The sequence below is a fragment of the Cydia splendana genome, chromosome 27, assembly GCF_910591565.1.
Source record: "Cydia splendana chromosome 27, ilCydSple1.2, whole genome shotgun sequence".
NCBI classification, from domain to species: Eukaryota; Metazoa; Arthropoda; class Insecta; order Lepidoptera; family Tortricidae; genus Cydia; species Cydia splendana.
In genome coordinates, this window is record NC_085986.1 from 8,789,875 (window position 1) to 8,802,473 (window position 12,599).

A 12,599-nucleotide genomic window follows, 5' to 3' on the forward strand; every position below is an offset into this window, starting at 1 on the left:
GTAAGTATAGGGAGTATTACTGCAATGTTCTGCCGCCAGAGTGCAGCACTAAGCTAGCTAGTAAACCATAGAGCAACTTATTAATACTGCGCCTTAAACTGTTTTTTGACAAGTTTTCACAGACAATAAAATATGACATTGAAGCATCAAGGCGGTTTGTTAACAAGGGCCTACCGGGCCTAATCGAATTTAGTTATCTGCCTTTATCGCTCGAATTTGCAACGTTAGATAACGAAATTTCGATTTTCTTGTTTCGCGGTAGATTCCCAGATTGTGATGGATTGTGGTAGTGGCGCCCCCTACGCAGAGCTTTGCGTAATATTCGCTATTGATAAAGTCATTTGTCAGTAAATCCGTAGCCAAACTATAGTTGGTCAAACCAATTTGTCAATCAGAAAGAACCAGGAAAACTATGCTCATCCTTTTCTTTTGGGTGATATTATTAGTGTAAGACAAAAATAGTATGATTCTCTATGTCTATGATTGAAATGATACAGTCCTTTGACAAACTATATAATACTATGTTAGACAATGACTAGTAGGTATAATATAATAAAAAATAGAAATTTCGTTTTCTGCCTCTCTATTGCCCTTGATTCGAGCGATATAGGGACCGTGCGAGTTAGAGCGTCGGCCATATTGTGGTCTGAATCGGAAACATAAACTATACATTGACACTTCACGCCAAAGAATATAATACTGCTTCACGCCAACTTCATGCCAAAGCAAGTGTTGCCCTTTATCGTTCATGTACGTTTCCTTGTATAAGATGGTCAAGCAAATCTTGTCAGTAGAAAAAGGCGCGAAATTCAAATTTTCTATGGGACGATAACGTTTCGCGCCTACATTTTTCAAATTTGCCGCCTTTTTCTACTGACAAGATCTGCTTGACCAAGTTATATATTGTAGATTCGAGTAAGGAATGCCGAGATCCGTCGCCGCACCAAGGTACATGACGTGGGTTTCGTCATTACAAAACTAAAATAGAATTGGGCGGAACATGTTGCTAGGCAGAGTGATGGCAGGTGGACTAAAATGTTAACAGAATGGTGGCTGCTTTCAAATGAAAGAAGCGCCTGGCGTCCGTTGGCTCGTTGGGTGAACGACATCCGGAACATTGCGGGTCACTTCTGGGTGAGATTAGCTCAGGACCGGGACAAGTGGCGTACTAGAAGAGAGGCCTTTGCTCAGCAGTGGGCGATAAAGGGCTGATATGATGATGATGTGGGCTACATTGGAAGCATAAACTTAACATTTACATTTCGCGCCAATAAACAGGGGGCACCTGTGCTGCTTTTTCAGTGGTTTTATAAGGGATTTACTCGTTGCACATGGTAACTGGATTTTGTTATGATACAGAATTACAGAATTGTTTTGGCTTAAAGATCTCGTAACCAAGCCATAAAATAAAATAAAAAAAACCATAGATTTGACACTGACACTACAACTGTCATGATGTTGATTTGACGGTAGAATGTAGATAGATACTGCAGTAGTTTCCAAAATAGGCGAAAATTTCACTCAAATTACCTTGAAAAGTGCAATAACTAATTCAAATTCAATGTTTTAAGTGAAATTATCAAGTGTGTGGTACAAAATGGCGCGCGGCTGTTTAGAATTGTACATATTGTTAAGTTTTCCTTTCGTTTCTTTGTGTCAGCAAGATTCTGGTATTGTGTTTAATTATAACAACACGTAAGTAATTTTAAGCTATAATTATACATTTGACTTACTTATCCACTCAATAAGAATACTAAAATATATCTTTCAATTATTATAATCATGAATAAATCATCAAAATGCTCATCATTGTTTCTGCCGCATTTCTGATCTTAATTATACTAATTATTGTGAAACGAATCGTAATTTAAAATTACAAAATGTATTACTTTAGTAATTGTTATTTATAATTGCTTTATATAACTATGTTTAGAAAATCAATCAATTAATATTGCAAAGATAAGAAATTATGAATCATACTTGATTGTGGGATTCCCAGTTGTAGACTTATGTGTAACATAGTATTCCATTACTACTTATCTAATACACTCTGTCTATCTCAATGAATTATAATCAGAAACCAGAATATTGATTACAGTTTTGAATAGTCTTGGGGATTTCTTATTTATTTATAACTTTGCTTATTAAAAGCATTCCAAGTCAATATATTCTTTATTCAAATACGCCTAGCAACAGGCTCTCTCTGGTTTTCTTAAAACGAAAAATGTACTAGCTACTATTTTATTTTATTTTGTAAGGAGTACCAACAGTTGCAAAAACATTATATAGATTTAGGTAACAATACAAAGCCAATTACAGGTACTCACAGATAGAAATGAAGTAGACAATATATCAAACTTTGCGCGCAATTTCACACATATACATGCAATTTCAGAAAATATAAATAAAAACACTTAATTTTATACAATTCATAACTTATCTAGGATGGACTGCTAACATTACAAACAGTAAAAATAAAGGATACGTAAATACTTAAGCACCCAGCCAGACAAATCACAAACCTGTTACTTGAATGTGAAAACAAAACAATTGGGATCAATCTTTTTATAATATGAATATAAAAGTAAAATATAAAAACACTTACAAAACAATAAAAGGAAGAACAGCGCTGGCTTTGCCAGCAATATGCTGAGTTGTGACCCTTTTATGGCATTTGTCACTAAATGTTATACATTGTATATTTGTCATCTGTGTTTGTTTGTCATAAATAAATGTATTTCTATTCTTTCTATTCTAAAAAAATACATATAAACACATTATAAATAACCTAACCTAGGGTGCTTGGGCCTTGCCCTGCTACCGGTGGTCAGGGCTGCAGAGAGAGGAACCAGCGGACTATCTGCGCCGTGTCCAAGATCACCGCCTTCTGCATCTTCTAGCTAATTTTATTATTATTTCAGATACAAATTTGATGTTGAATACACAGTCAATGTCAGTAAAAGTGTGGAATACATCATGGAGTTTGCCGGGGTGAGTCTTTGAAAAGAACAAAGAAACAATGAAATGAATAATCTTTTTTAAAATTTCACGATTTCTACACATTATTAAATTGTACAACAGGACTCAATCTCGTATTTAAGTTTTACGATTCAACTTCGACGTTTCGAGGACGGCGGAAAACGGACGAGGACGGGTTTACTGGAGTCAGGACCAAACCACTGGATTGAGCTGCATAACCCTAAAACCCTTTCTATGGATTGCCATTTTTACAGTAGAAAAGTGCGAGAAGTCATTGAAATAAAAAAAAACATTTGAATTTCAACCGGGAAGAGGGTTTTAAGATCTCAATCTCTCTTCTTCGAGACCACGGGGGCAACGCCGTCCTCGAAACGTCGGAGGTAAATCGTAAAACTTAAATACGCGATTAAGTCCTGTCCCGTTGTACAATTTAATAATGAATAATCTGTATTTTTAGACAACTATTGCCCTATAGATGGCCAATAGGGAGTGTCGCGAGAAAATTGCCTCGCGAAGCAGCTCTGTCTGTGTACACGTGCATTGGCCGCATTGCCTCGGGCCGGGCGAGGCACGTCTCGACTCCTAACACATGATTGGCGCGACAGTATCTCGCGGCGAGATAGACTACCCGTCTTTTTCTATGTTAATTAAAGAGGGACGGGTAGATAGATACATACAAACTTTATTCATTTCCACAACATATACGGTACAGTCGCCATCAGATATATCGGAGCGGCCAAGGTGTTCACAATATCGGAACACGCACTCTAACGCCCTGACAATAGAGGCGTGTTCAGATATTTGTGAGCACCTTGGCCGCTCCGATATATCTGATGGCGACTGTACATAGATAACAAGAAGACATGCAGCTTAGAATTAAAAACTAGTTTACAATTCTTAAAAATAATACAAATACAAAACCATGTGTCGTGGCAGAGAATAGGCGCTGGCCCAGCATGATGATGCGGCAAGCCACATCGTTGATATTCTGCCAGGACCTTACAAAAATGAAAAGACTGTACAACGCGGTAGTCTAATATGTCGCCGCGAGATACTGTCGCGCCAATCATGTGCTAGCCCGGCTGACCGTGCTTCGCGCGGCAATTTCCTCGTTCTGTGTGTATCCGCCTAACTGAAAATTGTGGCCAGTTTTGTGAAGGTGTAAAAATTGTGCTAATATTGGGATTGTTCTGTGTGGACTCGCCTATTGACGTATCTTGTGCTGGCCCGCAGGACTCATTCGACACCCCGGCGCGAGTGACTGTCGCCAGCAACTTCGCCAACAGCACATTCCCTCTCTTTGTCACGGCCCGACAACAGAAAGGTATGTTTAGGTCAAAATTCTTGTCGTTGTCTTGTTTTTTGTCCCCAAAAAATGTGACGGAGTGGAGCTTTTTGCATGGGGTGTAATTTAGTTGCGTGACGTGCGCAGGCTTGAGCACGGAACCGTTGAATGATTGAAAATGGCGGTTGACGGACCTACCACGACCAGCGTTGCCAGTATTAAAAAAACCGGGCAAGTGCGAGTCGGACTCGCGCATGAAGGGTTCCGTACCATAATGCAAAAAGAAAACGAAAAAAAAGCAAAAAAAAAAACGGTCACCCATCCAAGTACTGACCACTCCCGACGTTGTTTAACTTTGATCAAAAATCACGTTTGTTGTATGGGAGCCCCATTTAAATCTTTATTTTATTCTGTTTTTAGTATTTGTTGTTATAGTGGCAACAGAAATACATCATCTGTGAAAATTTCACCTATCACAGATCACGAGGTACAGCCTGGTGACAGACGGACGGACGGACGGACGGACAGCGGAGTCTTAGTAATAGGGTCCCGTTTTACCCTTTGGGTACGGAACCCTAAAAACATGAGTACAGTCACCTGCAATTATAGATTACTCTTCGAAGGCCGCAAAAATATGTGATACGCTCGTACGGCTCTACAAATAAGATTGTGTCAGATGTTTTTGCGGCCTTCGTTGTGTACATTACCGTCTTTACCATAAGGGCACACGGGGCTCGTGCCCAGGGCCCCCATCCTCAGGGGGCCCCGAAGGACAGACATTAACAGTATATTTGATTACCCATAATAAATAGAAGATCATAGTAGTAAAATGTTAGTTTAATTCGCTTTCTTTACTTTCCAAAAGGGCCCCAAATTCTTAATATGTGTCCAAGGGCCCCAGCATAGTTTAAGACATATTGTTGCAGGTGACTGTACAAATCTTTAAAATTTGAGTAAAAATTAAAGAGGAGATCTTAACGCTACAAGGCGATCTCATTCAGACAAACGTATAATTCGCTCATTATTTTCTTTGATATTTCGTTTCTAATTCTCATTTTGATAATTAATACGATAGGTACAATAGATAGTTAAGACGTGTCCAGATTAGATTGCTATTATTTTGATAATGTACATGTGCCCGGCACATTACGATCTGCTTGATCTTACGGTGACATATACATATCATATTATGTATGTAAATATGTTTTTATAGCAACTACCTTTAAGTGGTATCCAGACGGGCCTGATCAAATCGATCGATCGATTCGGTCGATTTGATCAGGAAAATAATTGGCGCCAATCTCATCTAGCGTCCACACGACACAATTTAATCACCAATTTTAGAACCATAAACAAACGCACGTACAGATCCTAGCGTTCCATAGATACTGGCTTCGAAAATTTTTGTGTCCGCACCTCCTGATTTGATCGGGCAATCGAATCAGCGAGCCAAATTGCCGTTTGCGTCCGCACCTCCTGATTCGATCGGGCAATTTAATCAGATTGGCGAAAAATTTACTAATCTGGATACGCCTATAGAGTAAACAGACGCCTCTTTTGGAACGTTTACGATTAAGATCGAAGCGATTACGTTGGTAGGTAACATCCTTTACCAGTCATGTAGGGAATATCCAAAACCTGTTTTAGAGCTAGACCAAGACAAGTCTGCAACGATTTTGATAGCACACGCAGTATTAAAGTTCCGTCACACAGGCGCGCTTTGCGGGCGGCGCGTGAGCGGGGCGCGCCGCTTCTACATATAAAACGCTCACGCCGCGCCGCGCTCAGGCCCCGCCCGGAAAACGCGCCTGTGTGACGGAACCTTTAGTGTTATTTATACGTCATAATTTCATAGAAGCTTGACGTTTAAAATAACATTTGCACTGCGTGATGTGCTGTCAAAATCGTTGCAGACTTGTCTTGGTCTAGCTCTATCAATTATGCATCTACGTTTTACCGCAAATTACGGATTAGATCTGTCCGTGTCAAAAGTGACGTTTCTTGTTGACCATCATTAATCCAGATTATAATTTATAACCTGTTATGAAAATCAGAATATACCTGTAAATCTTACAATTTTAAACGAGCAATTCTTGTATATATATATTTCGTACATCTCGGAAACGGCTCTATCGATTTCGATGTTATTTGCTATATAACCCCCATATAGCAAATTCAGGAGCGAAAAATCGATCTATAATAGCTAGGTCTTATCTATTAAATATATTAAAAACGGGTCACTCACGTATTTTGAGTCGAAAACGCTCGACATGTTTCACTCCGTACCGAGGAGTGTCATCAGGAGCTTGCGTTTACGGTGACGGTTTAATATGTCTGTGTCTCACGGAAGTTTTGTTATTATTGTTATTAAAATTGCTAATAGGTCATATCTCTCGGAAAACGCGCATTTTTGAGTTTTTATGTTTTCCGAGGAAAGCTCGGTCTCCCAGATATTGGTTTTGATTGGTTGATTGACCGTATCGCGTATTCCTCAGGGGTGTCGTCCTGGCAGCTGCCCATGGTGGTGGAGGTGCCTGGCAGCTTCCAGCAGTTCACCAACATATCGCGGACTCTCTGTCCACACAACAACATGTTCGCCGAGGACGAGGACACGTGCGGTAAGAGAACACGTCATGTACAGTCGCCGTCAGATATATCGGAGCGGCCATGGTGTTCACAATATCTGAACACGCACTCTAACGCCTTGACAATAGAGGCGTGTTCAGATATTTGTGAGCACCTTGCCCGCTCCGATATATCTGATGGCGACTGTACTAACTGTAACACTTTTGACCCAGATAGGAAATGTCAAAAAAGCATTGGTTAAAACTAGATGTAGTGCATAATTTTAATTGTTTTCCATCGTATTTTTTCGGAAACGTTCGTAGTTGTCATGCTACTTCAGTCAATTTTTTGTACCGAGACCATAGATAAATATAGTAAGATAGAGTGCTCACTCCATAGATCAGTTTTGATACCAAAACGACTATTTTTTCGCAGTCGACATCTAGCATCGAGTAGCGGTATCATCAGTACCGCTACTTGATACTAGAATTCTCTAGTGTCGCGACTCACGATTGTATTGAACAACAATTTACAACTAATATTAAAAGCAGAAGGAGTTTAAAATAGACTTCCGGTTAATCCGGTTATAATATTAGCTGAAAATTGTTGAGCATTAGACTTTTCGGTCGCCGCTACATCTATTGTCAAGTAGCAGTACTGATAATTCCGCTACTCGATGCTAGATGTCGATTACGAAATTAATAGTCGTTTTGGTACTAAAACTGATGTATGGCGTGAGCACTCTATGTATTTTTTTCTCTATGCCGAGACTGACTGAAATAGCAAGACACGTTCGTACGTTTCCGTAAAATAATTATGCAATAACTGTACGGCGCCCGGTGTCATCGTTGAGCGTGAGTAAGCCCCTTACATACCGTTCCGTCGTATTTTGAACGAAATCACCCGTGTAGGCTGGTTGACATAGTTGCCCCTCGTGTGTGGAAGTGCCTCGCATATGCAGACACGATGCCTCGGGCGAGATATGTCTACACAAATGAGGCTTTGCCTGACAAAAGTAGGTGTCAGTGGCGGCGCGCCGCGTCCATAAAAGCCGATTCCCACCGGCTTGCCTGTTTGTGGACGTTTGAGCAGGGTTGTAAAGGAAATATGTAAGCCAAATTAGCCCCGGCTTGCCTATGGATATGTTTGACGCGCCGCCACTGGTGTTATATGTTCTGCCCGCGACTATGTTCCTAACTAACCTTATGTTATTCCTCGGGCCTCAAACTATCTCCATACCAAATTTCATCTAAATCGGTTTAGCGGTTTAAGCGTGAAGAGGTACCTAATAGATAAATAGACAGAGTTTATCGCATTTATAAAACTAGTAGGGATGTTGATGTTTTGTACTTTAGGCTGTAAATATTGTGTATACATAAGTATATATAGCCTCACAAAAATACCTACATATATGTAAATACATATTTTTCTTTAATGCGGTTTTTTTTATCCGTAATTAAATTTACATGATTTACAAAATAAAATCCGACCAGACATGGTAGAGAATGCCGCGTGGGGAATGCGCCGGACGATATCAACCTGTCAGTTGTTCGGAGCTGTCAAATTTTGCGTTTAACTGACAGGCTGATATCGTCCGGCGAACTGGTAATCTGTGGGCCCCTTTATAGGAGTTATTGAATATTATTGAAACAGTTTCTTTAATAAACAACTGCGTTAATAACAAGTCATACATTTCTGTATGGGTGTGATGGTTGCGCTTTGATCGTTCGCGCATGGGTGCTTAATATTTTAATCCAAGGCTGTAGGTATTTATTAGAACTTGACGTGCCACGATGATAGACCTAAAATCGCACCATCATAAGCCCGCTGGTCGGGTTTTATACACATATGTAACGTTCTCAAGCAAAGCTACCTTGTCGCTTGCCATAAGGACGCTCTGACAGGTCATTCGTATGAAGATACAAGCAAATCTCGTCCTAATGGTAAGCGACAATGGTATAGTTTGTAGCTTTCTAATAGAGCCCGACGGTTAATCCTTTGTCTATTGTTAAGCAAAACCGCACGTGCTACTTACCACCTGAAAAAAGGGTCTTAATTATTATATTTGGCACCTGAGCGCGGGCTAGTCCAACGCTCAAAAAACCAGTGTAGGTGCGCTCTCCGATAACGCGCCTTTGTTACGCATCTCGATGACACATTTTAGACTGCACCGCCGCCGCCACTCCGGCAGTAACCAACCGTAGTACTGAGCGCCGATGCCGGCGAGTTGAACGGACCACACACATCCTAACAAAATATTTATCACTGTAGTTAATTTTGAATCTTATTGCAATTTCCATAGGAGTTGTAATTCAATTACCTGGGTAAAGTGAACGAACGATTTTGTATGCAGGTGGTTGTGGCACGATTAGCCGTCGGGGGCTAATAGAAAGCTATAAACTATACCTTTTGCTTGAGAACGTCACATATAAGATGGGTCTCTTTCTGTTCACGCTGACTTAGTCAATGGGGGACGGATCCGCGTCTACTGCGGGCCCCTCATACGTAAATAATTTTATTGTTATCACGTTTTTTATTATATCACCGATTATTTACACTTACATGTTTAGACAAGAAGCTTATATACACAGTTAGAGTAAATAAAATAAAATTTTGAGCCGCCAAAAGATGAAAAAAATCAATTATTGGGCCTCAAAATTTAGTTTTACATGGAAACTATGTGAGTATATAAGATTCTTATGTTTAGCTAAAGTAACCGAATGGATATAGGCGTATTTATACAAAATTTACTCAAGGATTTGGTCGTTGTATAGAGGAAAAAAACTATACCTACTGTAAATAAACCATTTGTAAATAGTAATAAAACCAAGAAATAATGAATTTATCAATTATATTTATTATTGTATACTTACACCTATACTTAGTTCATAATTTCTCAATGAGAAAAAATATGATATTTTAATACGTCTACCTATATTCAATCGATTATGCGGAGACTATCCCCCACTGCTAATATAAACAATTTTGTATAATATTGTATATTTATACCTAATATTATTCATGAAATAAATAAGTTACTCACTAAATCGTCAGTTCTGCCACAAAATTAGTAACGCAAAAACTGGCACGGATTGTAGACTAATACGAAGTTTCCACCGACTAGTCTGTGCCAAGCCAATGCATACATATCGCGTAGGAGCGCTATACATGACGTATATCTTGGCATATGAACTGAATATATGAACATATGACTACATGCAGCATATATAACAAATATGTATTTAGGCATTATGACTTATGCACAGATGATGTTCTATACATACGTGCCAGTTTTAGTAATGATTTGTAGTGATGTTTTTTACAAAGCTTTTTGTTTGTTCCATTCAAATTTAGACTTTAATGGTAGTTATAATTATACCGTTCATGTTAGCTGGAAATTAAAATATAAATAAGTCATACCTGCCTCGTCCTTTTCAGACGTCTCGAACCAGAACACTCCGCTCGTCCACCTAACGTCCTCCTCGCCGGACCCGATAGAAGTTACTATTGTAGTAGAAACGGTCAAAGATTTCTACATAAAGTTGAATACTACTACTAATATAACGGTGACGCCGAGCCAGCCGAAATATTACTTCTTTCCTTTTAAACAAGAAAAGGTAAGTGTTTATGTAAAACGTTACTATTGTAAGAGTAACGGTCAAAGACTTCTATATAATGTTAAATACTACCGGCTAACGGTGACATCAAGCCAGCCGAAATATTACTTCTTTCCTTTTAAGCAAGAAAAGGTAAGTGTTTATGTAAAATGTTACTATTGTAAGAGAAACGGTCAAAGATTTCTACATAAAGTTGAATACTACTACTAATATAACGGTGTCGCCGAGCCAGCCGAAATATTACTTCTTTCCTTTTAAGCAAGAAAAGGTAAGTGTTTATGTAAAATGTTACTATTGTAAGAGAACGGTCAAAGATTTCTACATAAAGTTGAAGACTACTACTAATATAACGGTGACGCCGAGCCAGCCGAAATATTACTTCTTTCCTTTTAAGCAAGAAAAGGTAAGTGTTTATGTAAAATGTTACTATTGTAAGAGTAACGGTCAAAGACTTCTATATAATGTTAAATACTACCGGCTAACGGTGACATCAAGCCAGCCGAAATATTACTTCTTTCCTTTTAAGCAAGAAAAGGTAAGTGTTTATGTAAAATGTTACTATTGTAAGAGAAACGGTCAAAGATTTCTACATAAAGTTGAATACTACTACTAATATAACGGTGTCGCCGAGCCAGCCGAAATATTACTTCTTTCCTTTTAAGCAAGAAAAGGTAAGTGTTTATGTAAAATGTTACTATTGTAAGAGAACGGTCAAAGATTTCTACATAAAGTTGAAGACTACTACTAATATAACGGTGACGCCGAGCCAGCCGAAATATTACTTCTTTCCTTTTAAGCAAGAAAAGGTAAGTGTTTATGTAAAATGCTACTTTTGTAAGAGAAACGGTCAAAGGTTTCTATATAAAGCTAAATACTACTAAAGTTGGTCAAGCAGATCTTGTCAGTAGAAAAAGGCGGCAAATTAGAAAAATGTAGGCGCGAAGGAATATCGTCCCATAGAAAATTTTAATTTCGCGCCTTTTTCTACTGACAAGATTTGCTTGACCATCTATATTAATATAACGGTGACGGTGACGCCGAGCCAGCCGAAATATTACTTCTTTCCTTTTAAGCAGAAAAAGGTAAGTGTTTATAAAATATTACAATATAAATGTTACTACAGTTAGACCTAGATAAGTCTGCAACGATTTTGATAGCACACGCAGTGCAAGTGTTATTTTTAACGTCAAAATTTTATGAAATTATGACGTATAACTAACACTTGCACTGCGTATGCTATCAAAATCGTTGCAGACTTTTCTTGGTCTAACTCTATTGTAGTAGAAACTGTAAAGGATTTTTACAAAGGCACCGGTTCGTATCCGGCCTCCGTTACTTGAGGGCTTGGTCAATTCTTTAGTATACGACATCTATTTTAGTTTATAAACATATAAATGTAACTTTCAGGAAATGGACTTGAAAAAACAAAGTGAGAAAAGACAGTCCATGTGCAGCGGAGAAGAGAAGAGCGTGTTTCTGGAGAACATATTCGAAAGTCAAGAGTCATACTCGTGGTTCAGACAACCGAAGAGCGTGATCGTCATGATAGAGTCAGACGATGACGTTTGTGCTGTTATATCTATACAGAATTTTTCGGTAAGTATATTTTATAAAACCAGACATTTAATTATCTGTCTGTACCCTGTCCTGTAGCCATAAAAAAAAAAAAAAAAAGCCTCTTTATTTCCTTAATTTTACATACAGTCGCCATCAGATATATCGGAGCGGCCAAGGTGCTCACAAATATCTGAACACGCCTCTATTGTCAGGGCGTTAGAGTGCGTGTTCCGATATTGTGAACACCTTGGCCGCTCCGATATATCTGATGGCGACTGTACATGCATCATTCCATAATCATAGTTTGTATAATAATATTAAGTAATATGAATAAACATGTCACACTAAAATACATAAGTAGCCATAGTTGTACCTTTATTTTACTGTATTCGTTCAATATTTTGATGTATTTAAATGTATTCGTCTTGTATTTGAACAGTATTTACACACGCAAATAAATACTGTTCAAATACAAGACGAATACAGTTACATACATCAAAATATTCAGTTGTTTGAGTTTTGTGTTTCACTGACAGGCTGATATCGTCCGGCGAACTGGTAATCTGTGGGTCCTTTAACGTGTTTCCAATATTGTT

The 12,599-nt window shown here is 38.6% G+C and overlaps 1 protein-coding gene across 1 annotated transcript in view; it reads left to right on the forward strand.

Annotated features, from left to right (window-relative positions):
- Window positions 1-1,482: 1,482 nt before the first annotated feature.
- Window positions 1,483-12,599, forward strand: part of LOC134803799 (SID1 transmembrane family member 1-like) — a 36,639-nt gene continuing 25,522 nt past the window's right edge. The window contains 6 exon segments of the mRNA XM_063776635.1: window positions 1,483-1,695; window positions 2,922-2,991; window positions 4,213-4,303; window positions 6,760-6,882; window positions 10,268-10,446; window positions 11,854-12,042. Coding sequence (XP_063632705.1) covers window positions 1,598-1,695; window positions 2,922-2,991; window positions 4,213-4,303; window positions 6,760-6,882; window positions 10,268-10,446; window positions 11,854-12,042 — 750 coding nt within the window. The 5' untranslated portion in view covers window positions 1,483-1,597.